This window comes from Cygnus olor, chromosome 5, assembly GCF_009769625.2.
Source record: "Cygnus olor isolate bCygOlo1 chromosome 5, bCygOlo1.pri.v2, whole genome shotgun sequence".
Lineage (NCBI taxonomy): Eukaryota > Metazoa > Chordata > Aves > Anseriformes > Anatidae > Cygnus > Cygnus olor.
The window spans coordinates 26,843,412-26,861,760 of record NC_049173.1 but is presented as its reverse complement, the minus strand read 5'-3'; the positions used below and the strand labels follow the sequence as shown (position 1 = coordinate 26,861,760).

The 18,349-nt window shown below is 48.7% G+C and overlaps 1 protein-coding gene and 1 long non-coding RNA gene across 3 annotated transcripts in view; one reads left to right on the top strand and one right to left on the bottom strand.

Moving 5' to 3' along the window:
• Positions 1–3,588: 3,588 nt before the first annotated feature.
• Positions 3,589–18,349, bottom strand: part of LOC121070686 (synaptotagmin-6-like) — a 20,041-nt gene continuing 5,280 nt past the window's right edge. For both annotated transcript variants that reach the window (XM_040558207.1, XM_040558208.1), the window contains 5 exons: positions 17,903–18,280; positions 15,620–15,739; positions 14,304–14,409; positions 10,943–13,002; positions 3,589–3,599 (listed from right to left, as the gene is read on the bottom strand). In XM_040558207.1, the coding sequence (XP_040414141.1) occupies positions 12,701–13,002; positions 14,304–14,409; positions 15,620–15,739; positions 17,903–18,280 (906 nt within the window). In that variant the 3' untranslated portion in view covers positions 3,589–3,599; positions 10,943–12,700. The remainder of the gene's footprint in view (positions 3,600–10,942; positions 13,003–14,303; positions 14,410–15,619; positions 15,740–17,902; positions 18,281–18,349) is intronic.
• The window catches only part of LOC121070687, a 17,645-nt gene continuing 8,535 nt past the window's right edge, over positions 9,240–18,349 (top strand). The window contains exon 1 of the long non-coding RNA XR_005820171.1: positions 9,240–10,570. This is a non-coding gene — a long non-coding RNA (uncharacterized LOC121070687). The remainder of the gene's footprint in view (positions 10,571–18,349) is intronic.

Sequence of the window (18,349 nt, the reverse complement as noted above, 5' to 3'; positions counted from 1 at the left end):
AGAATGATGTTATGCAGCTAGTTGAAAAGGGCTGTATTATATTCCTAAAATATTTATTCCTAAAAGAGCTGTATTCCTTCTAGGGGAGGAGGCCCTGAAGACAAAAAAAGACAAAACATGAAAACATGCTGTCTTGTGTCTCTTTTAAATGAGTATTTTAAAGGGGGGAGGTTCTTTCCAGCTGGTGTGTGGTAGGCTTGAGTGAGGACACAGGTAACTCAAAACTAGTGAGCAGAAATCACTGCTTAGGCTCTTCTTCCAAGTGCAGTTTTTCTGTATTTTCTGTAGTTTTCTGTAGATTGCCTCCTAAGGATAGATCGTTTAATCTTTTTTCCCTTGAACATATAAGACTACTACAGTTCCAGTTTTCTCCTATAGTCCCTTAATTTCGGTCAATCTTGTAACAATGGTTTAAGCTCACTTCTAAACTAGCCAAGCAATTAGTTATAAGTATCAACACTTCTGTAATGGGGTACTGTTTTGTGAAGCCATATTCGTAGGGCTTGGCATAAATGTGGTTATAATTATTCTATTTCTTTAACTTCAAAATAGTTACAGTTAGTCTCGGGCAATGTAAAACTGATTAATCCTTCCTCCATGTGATTTGCAGAGAGAACTTGTACTTGAGTTTTTTTTCCTGTTTTAACTTTACATCTCACTACTCAAATTCTTTTCTTAGTGTCCACATCACCTTGCAAGCCCAGACACGGGAGAAAGGACCTGCTGTTAACTGATGGAAGTGAGATGTTTAGTATAAGCTACACTGGCAAATCCCCATTCCCCAGCATTGAAGATGCTAACACAACTGTTTGGCATTCCTCTTTGAAGCTGCTTTCTGAAAAGCAATTATATGAAAATGTCACTCCCTCCCTTTGTGTGTGTGTGTGTCTCAATCAGATGTGCTGCTGTCAGTAAGGATTGTACTTTCTCTTGTGTTAAGCTGGCTTGCTGTGTTAAATCACAGTGACTGGATCTGCTGATGCCTCAAGATACTAGTTTTCCTTCTCTGCAGACCACATCCATGGTAAACCATCACAGCTTTTTAGGAACAGTAAAATCACAAGTCTGGCAGCCAGAATGCAACTGACCTGCTGCTGTTTCTCCACCACAATTCAGCTATAGGAGTGAGATACAGCTGGTGCTGGGAGCTGACAGCAGCTGCCAGGCAGCGCAGCACAGCCCTGTATTGTTTCTGTAACTTGCAAAAAAAAGCAGGTAGGGGGGGAGAAGCACAGTTTGCTGTGTCTTACAAAGAATAAGGCTTTTAACAATTCAAATCCTCCCTGAAAGATCCTTGAGGCAGCTTTGGCCAGGCTCCCTCTGCATGCAGGCAGGATCATCTCTGATGCCTGCCTGCCTATGTCAACGTGAAACACCAAATGGAGCTTTCACCGGAGATGAATAAATAGCCGTAATGGTTCTGGACTGAAATAAAATACAGCATGCGCTTACAGGGCCTTGGCAGGGAGCAAAAAGGAGCTACTGTACTTGGTACCCAGGCAACAAAGCTGATCACCGGCAAGCAGTCCATTTGTTTTTTCCTGATGTGAAATTCACTGTTTATGGCTTTCATTTTCAAAGTATGCAGAGCTCCTACTGGCTCAAGGTTAAGTGTGATCGTGTTATAATGTGCAAACAGAGACACGTATGATTTGTATCTGCTGTTTTCATTAAGCAGGAGTCAGCCAATGCACTCTGAATGCAGCCTGATCTGACTCGCATCAACACTGCCTTAGGAGAAAGCTTCTTGACAGGGAATTGGTTTGAGCCTCAGCCCAGCATGGGACTGAAGTGCTCGTCTGAGGAATGGTACTAGAAAAGGCAGAAGGGTAAGCAGAGGTGGTGTGATTTGTTACAGGTCACAGACCGTCTGTGGCAGAGCCGGGAATAAATAGCACGCAGCAGTTAAGGTCCAGCCCACTCTGCTGGCTCAGAAAGCCTTGCAAATGCTGTTTCTGCTGCCACGCCAAAAAGAATGTTATTTTTATTCATTATTCCCTTATTATAAAAATAAAATATGACCCAGGAATCAGCCATCTTTCCTAATTTTAGAAGTCTACAGCTTTCAAGGTGCTGTAAAGTCAGATTTGGCAATTGTCTAAGGTGGCACCATAGCAGATTTTAAATGGTGCCCAGCAGAGCTCAGGAGTCCTGGCAGCCTGTGATGGCATCCGTGCGAAACCGCCTGTTCCCACCAAGTCCAGAAGAGAGCAGAGCCAGAAGGCACAGCCTTGTAAAGGGTCAAAACGTTACCAATTGCCTGTGCCCTTGCTTGGAGAGAGCATCTCCTACCTTCAAGTAGCACACTTAACCTCCGATTGGGCAGAGAATCAAACATTTTGATGTCATTGCTCCACCTGCAATAATCTCAAAAAGTTGCTGAACTCTGCTCTGGTGTTTGCCAACTGGAAACTCTCAGACTTTCCTCTGCATTGCGTTTTTCCCCCTGCCATTGCACATCCTCCTGCAGCTTGTCAGGAAACGACCATGCAAGATTTGTCTTGTCTACATACACCAAAGGAAAGGGCATTGCAACCCAAAATTTGCCTGTGTTCTTTTCGTTTAAATAGCTACATCTCACTGCACCACATTGAACTGTGTGAACTGGAAGTCAGTATAGACCATGGCCATATAAGCCTATTGCAGATGTAAATAAAGAGAACAACAAATAGAAAGGCGGAAGGAAGCCTGCTGTAATTACCCGAGACAAAGAGTATTAAATAATACAATAATTTCCCCAGGAAGAGATTATAGAGGATTGTGTGTAATGTCTCAGTTCTGAAGGGTTTAAAAAGTCACCTTACAAAGAAAGTCTAATTAGAAGGCTACAGCTGTAAAGGAAAATGGTTATTTCATAAATCCTTTGGTAGAGTAATTTGGAAAAATACTGGTTTCTCTTCAGAAATAAAATAAATCATTTATTTGCATTAAATTATGCTTTGGGTGAAGACCGAAGACTCAAGATTTTTGAAATTCACTTTGAGATGTTTTTCATTCCAGTTTGATAGTGTAAACAACTGAAAGTAAGATGAATTTATTTCCATTACATCTTAATTTCCTTTCCTTTCCTTTCCTTTCCTTTCCTTTCCTTTCCTTTCCTTTCCTTTCCTTTCCTTTCCTTTCCTTTCCTTTCCTTTCCTTTCCTTTCCTTTCCCCACATTTTTTTATAAATATGCAGGCTTTTATAAATTATTTATATAAGTAGGAATTTGTACACCTATAAATGTACAAGTTTATTTCCTGAGGAGCATGTGGATCACATGGTTATGGTAATTTCTACCATTCAATTTCATCAAAAAGTCAAAAAAAGAAAAATGAGTCGTCATACCCAAGCAGCAGTTTCTGTGGACACGAGGTCCAATGAGGTTAGATCTGAAACTGTTGTTTGTGTCAAAATTTGTGTTCTCACTTCCCATAAAAGTAAAGATAACCCCAAAAAGAGGAAGGGAACAGAAAAAAGGGCGAAACGAGACACTGTAAATAGCATTTGCACAAATGCCCCGGTGGCACAAGTCACTGGTTTGACCCTAAACCTTCCCCGTGGCTGGTGCGTACCTGTGTGGGTGGCAGGGGAATGCCGTGCCGTGCCTTTCCAATACCTCTTGGCTCCCCACCTGGGTGGGCAAAGTGTGTCCTGCAGCATGGAGCTTCCAGGGAGCGGGGTCCCCCACCGCTGGCCCATGCTTCTGCCTTTGCCTGGCTGCTTTGTGGCCTCCCAGGTGTCCCAAAACTCTTCTTAGCAAGTGCCGGTCTTTGTCTTGGGATGCCTCAGCCCTTTCCTTTATGAAAGTGCTAGAAAACAGGATTTCCTTCTTGGAAGGGTGAGAACGATGCTCCTAATTTTGTGCCTCGAGCTTTGCACCGCGCAAGGGCTGGCAACAAATTGGGGTGGTTTCAAAGGAGCCCAGGAGGCTGGAGTGGGGATCTCAAGCAAAGATCCTCCAGACAGGAATGCCCCACGGATGGGGACACCAGATCCTCACTGACTGTCGACACCCAAACCAGGCTTCTCACTTTCACTTGCTGCTGGAGGTTTGCAGAAATCTTGGCGTGGATTTGACCAAATACATGCAGTAATCACTTTCTGTTCACACTGCATATTTTGCTCTAAGAGTAACTTTAACTCCAGTGTACTTGTGTATTATAGATTCTTTCAGTGGCAGAACAGCATAAACCTGGTAACGTGGGTATAAATACACATCAAACTAGCTTTATTTTGGAAAGCAACTGAATATTTTGTCTCTGGAAAAGCTGAATGCTCTGCAAGTACAAGCTTGCCAACCTCTCAGAAATACATGTGGTGATATGCTGGGCTCAAGATACACGTGTGAAGTTACAGAGACAGAGGGCAGGAAGCGTAGGAAGCTTTAAAAGCCCATCTCCAGTGAGTCACCAGAGCCTGGAGAGCAACCACCCTGTGCGGCTTGATATCCTTCCAGTGCATGATGAAGAAAGAAATAATTTTAATAGCTTTAACTGGTGCTCACCAGATCTGGTCCTGAGGGAGCCGGACTCAGGATCTAGTGGAGCTAAGTGTTACTGTTTGGTTTGGCCCCTTGTGGTAGCTGGAGGTCAGCAGGTCGACAGCTTATTTACACTTTTTGTCCCAGAAATTGCAACAGAGCTTTGCCCGTCCTGGCTCTGCTTAGCCCACTCCTTCCTCAGGGGAACTTTGGGCTTAAACTCTGCCTGCAGTTCCAGCTTCTTTGGGATCACTGGAAGGGATTTCAGTGGCTCTTGCTGTGTCCTCCGTAAAGAACTGGAGGCAGCTCACACGAAGGCCAGTTGCCCTTTGTGCAGAATTTCTAACCCCGGTGCAGAAGAAGAGGATGTCACTCAGAAGAGGAGGGCTTTCAGTAGAGCTCTCTCCTCGTGCCCCAGCTAAAACAATAGCTTTCCTTGGCTTAACCTTCACCTCCCTCTAATACAGATCCGAAGAATGTACGCTGATCTCTGCCCTTTTGCTCGATGTAGCCATATTTTCCATGTGCTTTATGGCTTCATGTTGCAACTACTTACTTTTACAAGTGTTTACTTGGCTCTTTTTTCCTCTTCAGATTTAATTACCTTGTGGTAGCCCTTCTCATATCTGATCCTTTAGCTTTGGAAAAGCACTAAATTAAAAAAGAGGTCCTTTGGGGGGCAAAGAGACATACTACGGATGTGTCTTGCTGCCACCCACTTAGATGGAAAAAGGTAAAATGGTAAAAACAGAGGGCTTAGATTGTCATTATGCGTGTTCATGTGAGGCAAAAGTGGCTGTGGGCTCGTGCCATATGGGTTTGGGTTTGGACACGGCTCACGGCTGCTGGTTTAGTGGTTTATTACGGCAGGGTTGCCATGAAGACAGCAGGCGCTGACTAGTTACTGGGCTGCCATTCTGCCCTGCCTTGGATTTCCAGCAGAAAGCTATCTGAATTCTGCGTTAAGATGCAGGCAAAGGACGGCATGAGCTCTGCAAACAGAGGGGAGAAAGCAGAGGGCTTTGCTTTGCTTCGGTGCCAGATTTCCTCGCCTGCTGCTGGAGACCCTGGGAACTCCATGTCTGTGTGATTTGGGCCCTGCCCGTCCTTTGGAGCAACTTGGTTTCAGCTTCAGTACTTGGAAGCAAATGCTGTGTGTGCAGTGAGAGTGAGCGGCAGCAGGGCAGGCTGGTTGTGGGGCAGCTGATAAAGATGCTGGGCTGACCACAGGAGAGGATCTGCCCCCAGGTCGGTGCCCTTGCAAGGAAACCCAACAGCATGACCTCTGTTTGCAGCCCTCACTGGCTCCTTTGTCCTCAGCCTTCAGAAAATCAAACAAAGCTCTGCCTTCCAGGGCCGCAGGAGAGTTTTGGGTCCCTTTGTTTAACAAAAAGTATCCAGTCTGTACTTGCAGGAGGCCATCTGAACATGTGAATATACAGAAAAAGAAACCAGCTTGAGGACATCTTGATTAACAACTTTGTGGGTACCAGTTGCTCGTTTTCAATGCTTCATTTTGTGATACCTTTCGCTGATTTGAACCCTTCCTCCTGTGTGTAAAACCTTCACATAGTGAGCACAGGCAGATCTGGAGGCCTCCCTGAACTGGAGACCTTCTCAGCAATGTCTGGATGCTTTTGGTTAAAACATTTGGGCTAGTAAGAGCAGTTTGTGTGAGAAACCTTTATTTTTTTCAGGTAGTAGAGACCAAAACAAGTCCATATGGGATGTGTACAGTCAGAGTCCTGCCCTGGACTCGTTGCAGACACAACCACGGGATGGCTGAGGTGGGAAGGGAGCTCTGGGCCCACCTGGTCCCGGCCCCGCTCCAGCAGGGCCACCCAGAGCAGGGTGCCCAGGCCCACGTCCAGGTGGCTTTTGGAGCTCTCCAAGGAGGAGCCCCCACAGCCTCTGGGCAGCCTGTGCCAGGGCTCCAGCACCCACACAGCACAGCCGTGCTGCCCGGGGTTTCGAGGGAACCTCTCGTGTCCCACTTCGGGCCCAAATCCAGGCCCTCTGCAACTTCTCCCCGCTTCTCAGGCGCTACTGGGCCTGTGTGCCTGTCCTGGTGGCCTTTGCTGTTATCTCGATCTCAAGCTGTGCTTTCTAAATTGCAGGGAAATAACGTATTTTGTGGTTAATGATTAAGACGTTCTTCTGGGAACCGTGACTTTGCTTGGAGGCATGGGGTTGCTTGCTAACATATGTTTAAAACCAGATGTCAAGGACACTCTCTGGAAGGCGCCCGCGGGCACACGTTTAATGTGGGTTTTGACCCAAATCTACAAGTCTTTCTCTCTCTCATTTAGGGAAGGGATCAGTTCTCTTCCCATGGGTGAGAACAAGGTGTCTGCAGACTGCTTGCTGAGGGCGTTTTCTCAAAATCCCACCATCTTTTGTATACCTTGGGGAAACGGCTGCTTTAAGAACAGGTTTGTGGCATGCAGGGCTCTGGAGGGAACCAGACTGGCCAGAGGGACCAGAGGTGTCTCCAAAACATCAGCACCTGTGCAGGAAGCCTTAAAAAAAAAAAAAGAAAGAAAAAAAAAAGAAAAGGGAAAAAGAAAGAAAGAAAGAAGGAAAGGAAAGGAAAGGAAAGGAAAGGAAAGGAAAGGAAAGGAAAGGAAAGGAAAGGAAAGGAAAGGAAAGGAAAGGAAAGGAAAGGAAAGGAAAGGAAAGGAAAGGAAAGGAAAGGAAAGGAAAGGAAAGGAAAGGAAAGGAAAGGAAAGGAAAGGAAAGGAAAGGAAAGGAAAGGAAAGGAAAGGAAAGGAAAGGAAAAGAAAGGAAAGGAAAGGAAAGGAAAGGAAAGGAAAGGAAAGGAAAGGAAAGGAAAAGGAAAAGGAAAGGAAAAGGAAAGGAAAGGAAAGGAAAGAAAGGAAAGGAAAGGAAAGGAAAGGAAAGGAAAGGAAAGGAAAGGGAAAGGAAAGAAAAGAAAAGAAAAGAAAAGAAAAGAAAAGAAAAGAAAAGAAAAGAAAAGAAAAGAAAAGAAAAGAAAAGAAAAGAAAAGAAAAGAAAAGAAAAGAAAAGGAAAAGTTAACCTTTCCCCATCTGGATACCCAGACGAAAGAGCCTAATCTTAAGTAAACAAAGTGCAACAATTACCTGACCTGGGCAACAAGCAGTCTGGGGCAGCAGAGGCGTATATATATTTCTAAAAACGTTACTGCAAGCAAAGGTCTTTACACAGCTGGCAGCGAGACGTGGGCGCCGCTGGGGCTTGCATTTTCTCAGGGAACAAGTTTAAGCAGAATCCCCATCACCAGTCCCCAGAGCAGCGGGGGAAAACGTGTTGCAGACAGGGCTGAGCTGAGCCTCAGAGAGGGGTCTTGGGCAGATGTAACACGCTCAGCCCCCGAGCAGCGACTTCCAGCTGGGCCATGGTAAGCACCGGGTGTTTCTGAAGAGCAGAACCTATTTTACAAAAGGGGGTTTCACAATCCATGAGGACATGTGCAGGCTACTGGATAGTCTGAATCTGGCATCTGGTCAGCCGGGTTTTATTTCAATTTGCATTTTAGAAACTCCTTAGGCATGGGAGGGCCCGTGAAACATTTCTCCATTATCCAAGTGCTTCAGGAAAACGATATCCAGAGCTCTGTTTCCATGATGTCACCTGGGGAGCATGTTGTCCCATTTCGTGCCTGCTTGGGGGGGATGGATAAGCCTTTGTCCTTGTTTTAAAAATGGAGCTGTGGTGGTAGGAGAAAGGACCTGATTTTTATGAAATATTGCAAAGGGAGGTGGGTTCCACTGGCAGGCTTTGTGACATTAGAGGGTGACATTAGGGCTGATATTGAAGCATCATTCTCAAACGAGGGATGGAAAGAAGCCTCCTTTTCCCGGAGGGGGTTTCCAGGGGAGGGTTTTTCAGAAGGGGAAATCCAGAAGCAATGACATTGCTCTGTCTCCTTGTCGGCTTTCAGCTGCCCAGGCCCCGGGTGGCTGCTGTACTGCAGTAAGGCAGTGCAAACACAGAATCGCTGCACCCCACACAAGTATTAGGGCAGACGGCAAACTTCCATGAGCTCTCTTTGGCCGGTTCATAATCCCAACTTTCCCTAAGCCATCAACATCTTGCTTCAGCAGCTCCCCCACCCATGTGGCCACCTATCTCTGCTTTACGTCCCCGTCCTGGCCACCATCCCGCAGCTGCTGGTGTAGCAGGAACCTTGTGTACACACGGGGCATGCTGCAGCCCACACCAGCTGGATCCTTTCCAGGACTCTCCTTATCGGTACCTGTTAATGCTCGCTTAAATGTATTTTTCCAGCTGTCAGTCTTGCTGAGCTAAAAAAAAAAAAAAAAAAAAAAAAAAAAAAACAGAAATTCGGATTGCTGCCCTTGGAGATAAGGCTTGTGGATGGATTTGCAGACTTCTTTGGGGCTGGAATAAGAGAAATTCAAAATGCATTTGGTTTGTTGAGCTGCTGGGGGAAGAAATTAATCCAGCGGGGTCCCTGTGTCCAGCAGCATGGGCAGAAAAAGTGCAAGGTGCCTCACGGAGACCTGTCCCATGGGTGAGAAACTTGGTTGTCATTCCATTCACAAAATCTGCTGAATTCAGTGTCCGCAGGGTTGCCATGGCGAGGACGGAGCTGCTATTTTTGACTCATAGTGCTGCGATTGTCCGGGGACCACAGCACTCCTCCACGAGAGGCTGTCCCCAGCCAGTGCTCTGCTCTGAAGCTGGGGTTATCGTCCCCTGGAGATAAGATAAGAGCCTCCCCGCCCCCCCCCCCCCTCCCCCCCTTTATGCACTAGGAATTACCTCGAGTGTTAAGACATCGCTAAGCCTTCAGACATCTTTTGTCTCTGTGCTGGGTGCTTAAAATTGAATTACGAGGTTTGGCTGCCCAAATTTTATTCTTTGCTCTGAAAAGAGTTAAAGCAAATTGTGTTCGGTTGCAAGACCATCCCTGTAGGAGCAGAACTGGCGGCAGGAGAGGGCAACAGGAGGGCTCATTTCCAAGGCTCAGAGTTTCTCCTAGGGCTACAGGCTGAGTGAAGCAAAGTCTTTGCCTCTCATCAAAGAACAAACTTAAGGCTGCACTTGGCTGAATCACTTGTACCTGAAGGAGCCTCTCCCTAGAGTCTCATTTGGCCCCGTGTAACATTTCCTCCTTTTGCTTACACCTCTTCCTCTCCCTGCCTCAGCCCCCACACATGCACCTTGTTTGCAGCGTTGTTTTTCCTGCCGCATCTCCGTCGTGACAGCAGCCAGACACGGATCGTGTTTGCTGAATTCAGGAATTCCGCTCCGGTTCCGCTGCTCCCTGGCCAGAGGATGCTCTGTGTTTGTTGCTTGAACTCTCTGTGCTCCGTGCAGGGAGCCCAGAGCCAGAAAGCCTGGCACAGCCCCGGCTGGAGGGGAGCCAGAGGCACGGGGGGACGGCTTTCCCCTGCGTCAGTGGGGAAGGGAAGAGCCCGAAACGAGCCTGAGAGCCAAGCAAGCACCCCAAGCAAAAGCCAGATCCCAGAGGGGCTCGGCAGCTGGGCACTCAGTGCCACACAGAAACAAAGGGCTTGTGGAGGTGCCCAGTTTAATGCTGGTGGGTGCTCAGACCCCTGAGTGAAGGCTTGTGCTTGTCCTGTGCGCAGTGCCAGAGCAAGGTGGACCAAATGCATTGCTGTTAGCCCCTGCACCAAAGTGCAAGGCTTCCAACCCCCAAAATGACTTTGCCTGGCTGGCGGCTGTTCTCCGTGGGCAAATCCATGAGCAGCTGATATTATTTTTAGTTCGCAGAAGCCCCACCTTGTGCGCAGGGTCACGGCACTCTCTCAAGGAGAAAGATGCTCCCTCCCCAGCCGCTGCGTCCCAAACACGTGCCAGGGAGAGCTCGCGGGGCTGTGCATGGTGCCCGTGGGGACAAACCCCAAAGGTGCTGGGGGCTGCTGTCCCCGAGGACCATGAGACCAAGGGGACAGGACAGGCAGCGGCCAGCACAGGCACTTCCGACTGCTTTGGCAACGGGAGCGCTTAATTCGTTGTCACCCTGGTAACGATGCCCTGAGAGCAGCGGAGAGGAAACAGCAGATGTTGTGCTCTCAGTTATTTTCCCTCAAACTCCGGCAAGCAGGTGCAGGTGTCCTTGGCCTTCCCTCCCGAGGTATTTATTGTGCCCGGCCGCCTCCGCAGATCTGTGTCAGCTCCCTGCACGATGCTCTGCCAAGCAGGACATGCCCTGCCAGCGCTCCCAGCCTTGCAGCATGTGAGCATCCTGCCCACATGGGAGGCACTGCTCATTTCTGCGAGGCGTCCTGCCCAATAACTCATTTTTTAAATACAGCTAAGGTCCCCGGGAGCTTGTACAGGCTGGTGGGGCACTGTTCCCCATAGGCACAGGGGGTGTGAGGACACTGCGTGTCTCACTGGCTGCCCTGGGCTTGGTGGGACTTTGGGAAGCATCAGCATGATGTTGTCTGAAGCCCTGCTCAGACACGTTAACCACTTGGGGTGCAGGGCTGTAATAGTCACACACACAGCTACTTGCACATATTGTAGTATTTACTCTGTCAGAGGGAAATTTCTTACCAAGGAAGCAAAAAGACTGGAAAAAAAAAAAAAAAAAAAAAAGGAGTATTTCCAGATAATTAAGATCTCTCTTTGAGTTCAGATGAAATGCAAGCAAGTGAAATCCCCGGCGCTTCGTGCTGCTATTGTCTGTATCGGTGCTGCTTTTGGGATGTTCACCATCACTGCGTGTTTTGTGGGACTGTCCCTCCTCAGGAACTTGTGGGTCACGAACACTTCTCCTTTCAATTCAGCAGGGAATTCTGCTCCGATCCCAAGAACGCTGTGATGTCTGTAATTTCCAAGGGTAGGCTGGAGAAGCTGTGCAAGGACTCAAGCCTGTGGTTAACGCTCAGAGTCCTGCTAACACAGGCACACCCAAACCAGTCAAATTGCCAACAGCCAGGATGAGCAATTGCACAGAAATAAATCTCCAATTCATTTTAATAGCTCCAAATCTGAAGTTGCTGGAGGCTAATTATAGAAGCTTTGACAGTTCAAGGATTAAAATTATCTTAATAGTTTAACAGTATAAACACACTGACTCATTGCACTGACAGTCTCCTAAGCGGTGTGTTCACCTGTGAGCTAGAGGCTGATTTATTTGTTGCAGGTTGGCCTTGAGATGGGGAAAGTAAGTGAACGATATGGCTCTGCTGTTTGACAGTGCTTTGCTCTGGTGATGTTTTTCTGGTAGGATTTGCAGAGCTATTTGCTCACCTGTATCCACGCCTGTACGTCTTTATTTGTATAATGTATATATTCATAGGGAAATAGTATCTCTTTATTTATAAGCCACCTTTTTCTTCCTCAATTTGTAGCTGCTTGGGCCTGTCAGACCTGCTGGCCACGTGCACTCAGTAATTGCTTGCAAGGGCAGCACAACTAAAGGTCTGTGCTGCAACCTTTCAGGGCAAACAAAGAGGAGCTGTGCAAGGGTTGGTGGCTGCAGGACCTCAGCACCAGCACATCCTCCTCTCTCTTCTTTTCTGCTGGCCTCATTCCACTTGCTTCCCACACCATGTAAGCCGTTGTGACCTAAATTACCATTATTTTTTTTTGGTCACACTGTGTGCAAAAACACATTTAACAGCTTTCTCATAAGGTGACATCTTACGTGTCTTGTGACTGGAGCAGAGATAGGATTTTTGAGGACTGTCACTAAGAAAAAAAACGTAAAAAGGGAAAGCTGGAGCTCCAACCCACACCTGCCTGCAGGCAGGCAGGGAGGATGGCTGCTGCCATCCATGTGAGGGAATGTGCCACCTTGAAAGCCTGGGAAATTAGTCAGAAGGACATGCTAGGAGTGTAGGAAATGACAAATGGGTCTCTTCTTATCAGACCAGGACAGGGAGACAGGTGAAATGTTAAGCCGTGACTCCTCCTCCCCATCCCCTTTTTCCTCTTGTCCACCCAAAGCAGTGAGCACCTCAGGGCAGGCATTATTTCCTACCATAGGTGCAAGCCTTCTCCAGCCCAAGGTGCTGCTAAAACCCTGCTGCTATATTAAATATGATACGGGACCAGCAGAGATGATGAACTTTCTCCCTACCAGGAGCAGCAGCACGGAGTGGGAGGGAGCCAAACAAGGAAGAGATCATTACTTCTGTCTTATCAACAGTTCCAGGCTCTGACCCATCTTTTAGCTATGCCCGCTGCGAGCGTTGCTTGTTTGTCTTCGTGAAAGACAACTTGGCCAGCTTCAGCATGAGGAACCGGTGCTCCTCTAAATGAGGAGAGGGTGCCACTTAGCTACGGGCTGCTGGATGGACTTTTTCACGAGGTCCCAGTGGTCGGACGCTTCCCTCGCTCTGCTCTTCCCCACTGTGGCCTGTCCGATGAGGTGCCTGGGGTCAGAGCCCACTTGGTAAATGGAGACAAGCACGGTGCAGTCCCACGCTGGAGGCTCAGGCATGTGGAACAGAAAAGTCTCATTGAAAATGATGAGCGGTGTGTGGGCCCGCGGCCTGGACTTCTGGTGCTTTTGTCTATGGCGCCTGCAGGAAACATCGATCCTCGCATATACATCTGGGAGGGAAAGAGAAAGGGAAAGAGAGGTGCCTGGGAGCACTGAAGCATCTGTCTCTGTCTCAGTTGGCTTCAGCAACGCTGGAAATCAGACCACTTGGCCAAGGCAATCGCATCTTAATAGGTAAGTAGCGAGTAGGACCTATGTGATCCTCACCATCCTGCAAAGGCAGAGCACGATTGACAAGGACCACCTCTGAGTAGTTCTGCAGTTGTGTAACAAGCTCTGAAGTTAGTAGGAACAGGACGATGGAGGAAAGCTTACTTTTATTAGTCCTACAAATGCTTATGCTAAACCCAACACCTGCAGCAAAGCTCAGAATGAAACAACAGATAGGAGCCTTTGCAATTGCTTTAACTGTATTTAATTAGTGAAATGGAAAAGTGTGGCTTTAGAGGTTCAGATAAGAGATCTTCTGAGCACGTAAGGCCGTGGGAAGAGTTCAGCCCAGACTGTGGGAACAGTTCAGCCCAGGAGACAGCAGCCCAGGGATATCAAAGTCTCTTGTGCTTCTCTCAGTCCCAAGGGGTTACCTTGGGAATACAGCGAAGAGGGAGAGCAGGACACAAAGTGAGGCAAAGCAAAGAGCTGCCTGCCTTCGTGCTGTTCATGTGCTGAGAGCTACAGAGGGAAAACGGCTTCCCATTCTTCCTCCAACTCACTGCTTGGTGCAGGAGAGAAATCCACATAAGACAAGGGTCCAAAATCTGAAGTGTGGCTGAGTCGGGCTGGTTGCCTGAATCAAATGTTGGGTTATAGGAAAAAAAGGTGGCTCTACCTCAGCCTTTTCAGGGCAAGGAGCTGTTTACAGCTTATCTACAATGCAGAGCATCTCTAAGGCTGCTCTCAGGTGTCATCTCATTGTGGAGATTGAAGGATGATAGCAGTGCTCTGGTTACAGCCCCAAGGAGCAACGTAGTATCTCTGCACTTCCTTCACCCCAGGGCATCCTCAAGAGGAAAAGCAAATTGGCTCCATACTGAGGGCAACAGGACTGTAATGAAATCCAGTTTTTGGGTTTCTGCAGAGCGGAGAAAGGGAATTCAAGTCTTGTGATGGAGGGAAGAGGATGAAAGGCGCTGCCTGAAAGAAGTAGCTGGGTGTTTCATTAGTGTGATGGGCCTTGGGGGCTGATTCAGCAGCACTTTTCTGCCAAGGCTGGGGTGCGATGGGCATGAAAGGGACCTGCTTCTCCAACACCCCCACGCTCCTCTGTGTGGGTGAGATAAAGGTAGCGGGCAGCAGAACAGAGAGGAGCAACAAGCCCAGCCAACAGGGGATATAAAACCCTTACTCTTACCTGCAGTGCTGCAAGGGGGGGTCGTCTTCACCTTGAGCAGCCCGACCTCTATCCTCTGAGAGATGGGAAGGCACTTCAGCGACACGAGCACTTCTCCCACGATGTCCTGTGGAGGGCAGAAGGGCATGCCGTGAGCAGCCAGTGCAACAATCTGCTGCCACCGGGACCACACACCAAACTTTCTGCAGATCACCCGGGTGCTCTTAGTGGCCCATCAACCGAGGCTGCAGGACCACTGCAGCATTCTGGCCATACCCTGATTTTCAGCATTTTTATTGAGACTGACTTTTAGTTTTTTAACTTTCAGCAATTGCCAGCATCGGTTCTTTATTTGTTCGGTGTAGCAGTTTCTCTTTCTCCTGGTGAGGAACAAGAGAGCTCCTGTTCTCCTTCAGCTGGATTACCTAGGTGCAATTCTGAGTCTTCAGGCTCACCAAACCCAGACTGGTTTGTTAGCGAGCATCACGGAGCATCAGTACCCAAACCATCACTTAGCAGAGTTAAACAAGCTGCTCTGGGCTATAGGAAAGAGGCTTTCAGCTCTCTCTTGTTCCTAGGGGTGGTGAGAGATGAGGTACTACTGTACAGACCACATCTGTGCTGATTTTATGGTACTAAAGTACTAATTCTTATGGTACCACAGTGTTTTTTTTTCCAGAGGGCCACAGGAAACGCTAGAGACTGCAGACTGTGACATTTTGGGGTGCTATGAGAAGCAGGACTGCAACTAAATTCCCGTTGCTCACATTTTGCACCAAGTTCCCCTGCATAAGCAACAAATCAATGTTTCTTACACAGTTAATTGTTCCAGTTGCTGGACTTGGGATGCCACTTTTTCTCTGTTACATTGTGCACTGCTGTTGTTAGCAACCATTTAAAATACACAGCTATCATTTAAAAACCATTATTAATTCTTTATTGGAACACATCACGTGTTTTCCTTTTGGACCCATCAGTCTCTAAACAAACCAAATGGCCGCCAGCGCAATGCAGTGTGAACTCTTGTCTCTGTGGGTGGAGAAGGGAAAAGGTGCTGCAACATAAGCCTGGTCATCAATACGCCTCAGTCCTTCCCTGGAGATCTCACCTTTAAGAGGCAATTTGAAACTCCACGCCCCCAGCCTTCCTGGAGAGCCTACCTGAGCAGAGTGTTGGGAGCAGAAGGGGTCTGTTACCACCTGCATCCCACAGATGGATCCCAGGGATGCAGGGATGGGATTTTCCATTAATAAAACTAACGGGTGGCTGTACTGACGTGCAGCTCCCTGGCACTGTGTGGGCACACTGGGTAAGGCCATGTGTTAGTCATTAATTACCTTTGTGGTCTTCTGCAGCTCTGCACACACAGCCAGGCTTCGGGAAGTCTTCAGCTCCCTCAGGGCAACCCTGACTTCCCCCAGCGCAGCATTTCTGGAGTATTTGTCAAACCGTTGAACCTGTGGGAGAGAGGAAAAAGGCATGTCCATCGGGTGAGGTGTGGGACGGAGCTGTGCCACAACATCCACGTGGCCCACACCTCCTTCAAGGGGATCTGCCTGTTTCCACATGTCTCCATTCTCACTGGTGGGCACCAGGTTTTGGGAGCCAGGCTGTCCTGATAGCAAAGGATGCCCACGGTAAGAAGCAAAATTCAGATGCAGAAGTACCACAAGAAGCAATGTTTCCACCTCTGCTAATGGCCTGGCCCCTCTGGCCTTGCTGAATCCTGCCCTCGCTCTGTGCAAGATTTGCGTCCTCCCAGCTGGCTGGGTGGTCGCTGGAATCCCCTTGCACAAGAGCGTATCTTCTGACAGCTGCCCACACTTGCTCCGGGCCAGCTCGGTACCTTTTCTGCATGTGCTCACACGTGGCTTCAGTACTGATTTGTGCCTGCCCTCCGCAGCTGTTTCCCCAGCAGTTTGCTCTCCGGCATGCAGCCGTTTCCCAGCTCTGCTCTGAGCTCCCAGGCTTTGCTGCTTGCTTCCCTCTTGGGAGCACGGTCACAGTGTGTGGCCATGGCTTTGCACACACGTTTTATGCAGGTGTGTTTTAGTTTTCAAATGAAATCACTTAAAACTGCTGCCTGATGGGGAACAGATTTACTGCTGTCGCTTTGTCACACTCGGAGCCTATAGCTCAACGTCAGTGCACGAATCTGCCAGGGTCTGGAAGGGAGCAGCGTGAAACCACTTCAGCAGCTAGCAGTCTTGCTCCCCTGAGGTCTCTTGCAGCTCCACCTCCGTCTCTCCTTCCACCTCTTGCTCTGCCTGCACAGCCCTGCTCTCCTCTTTGCACTGTGCTCCTGCCCTTCCGCTGCAGCCATGTCAAGCTGTTGCTTTGCTGTGGTGGTTTCCTTTGATAAACCCGCCAAGTGCTTTTGCTTGTGAAAGTGGCACTCAAGAACTGAACGAGGAGTAAACAAAACTGAGACAGGAAAATGTAACGGCCAAATCAGAGGGGCTTTGAAGTAATGTGAGTCTGGACATTAGTCAGGGAACATGAGATCTGCAGCAACACGTGGGGATCACCATTCACATTCAGACCTACAGTCTGTCTAGCCCACTGACGTCTTTTGAAACGGAAATTGCTGGCTGGTTGCACCTCAAGCCAACACCTCCAGACCTGTGAGCTTGTCCCAGCTCTGGTTTGTCTTTTCTCTGCTGCTTGTGAGACTCCAAATTTTGGGGTGATCCACTTCCCTCTGCCTCCAGCTGAACTCCTGGGCTCCATGGAATAAAGTGGAAAAAGGAAGAAAGCACAAAGACTTCATCTTCCTGCCCCAGCTCACTGCTGGCTCGTGTCTGACTGCTGGCTTGTGGAGAGAACAGTGGAACTGGCTGGGAGATGTCCTGTCTGCTGTGGATTTCACTGGTGATGGCTTTGCTGCTCTCCCCTCAGCATGCATTTCAGATACACCCCAGTGTATAGGGTGTCTCACAGCTATCTGTTGCCAAGGCACATTTAAAATCCCTGGGCATTCATGGCTACACTGCAGCGTTATAGAGGCAGACCTGAACTGGCTCTAAGTGAGGCAAGTCCGAAGCTGTCAAACCACAGTAAGAAAGAACTAGGTAGAAGAGGTTTCAGGCTGTATCTGTTCACCATGTTATCCCCATCAGCTACCTCTGCCCTGCCAGCACTGGGGGATATCCCTCAGCTCAGGGGGCAGCCATGCGTTTACCCCAGGCCCCAGCCTCTATGCCATACCCTACTGCAGGACCATGCATCCCAGGGGATTTCTATAGGGAATGGCTGTGACAAAGGACAAGAGAACACAAGCAAATACAGATTTCTGGGAAATCAAACCATCCCTACAGCCTTAAAATGTCCAAGAAACCAGTCAGGCACCCCTTTGAAAGCCAAAGTGTTTAGGGTCTCCAGGCTTTCTGACCCTTCTGTCTGTCAGTGCCACATGACATTGGTGACCTTGGTCCTATTTCTGTCGCCAAAGAGCCAACATCTCAGCTGGCTGTAGTCCAAGAAGACCTGGTGAATGAGTCTGGAGAGTTACCAACCCCTTTTTTTTGTTCCTCAGAGGGGTAAGAGATGGAGACACCTCAAGAGGCCTGCGGTCAAGGCAATGTTCTATGCCTGCTACCAGAGCTAGCGCCCCAGCCCACCTCCAGCTTCAGAGTGGTTTTCTCCACCTCGGCGTCCCGCAGGGAGCAGACAAAATGGTCCCCGAAGGCTGGCCTGCTGCAGCTCTTCACCACCCGGCTTCTCCACTCCTGGACCACGCACTGGAGCCCGGGGATGCGGGACGGGACCTCCTGCAGCAGTCGGGCCCAGACAGCAGACCCAGTGTGCCCACGGCCTGGCAGCCCCCATGCCTCCAGGCCGCTCACGAGCAGCTCACATCGCTCTCTGCGGTAGAGGAGAGAGAACTTCAGTTTGCCCCGGGAGCTGGGTAGGGGTCCCCCATCATTGCTCAGGTCTTCGGTGGTGCTGCAGGAGGGGCAGAAATGTGGCTCATCCAGCCCTGCTTGTAACTCCGTCATCTAAGGAAAATGAGGACAAGAGGAAGAGAGAGAGATGGGTCTTTTAAAGTGTGGTGGTGTTGAATTTTC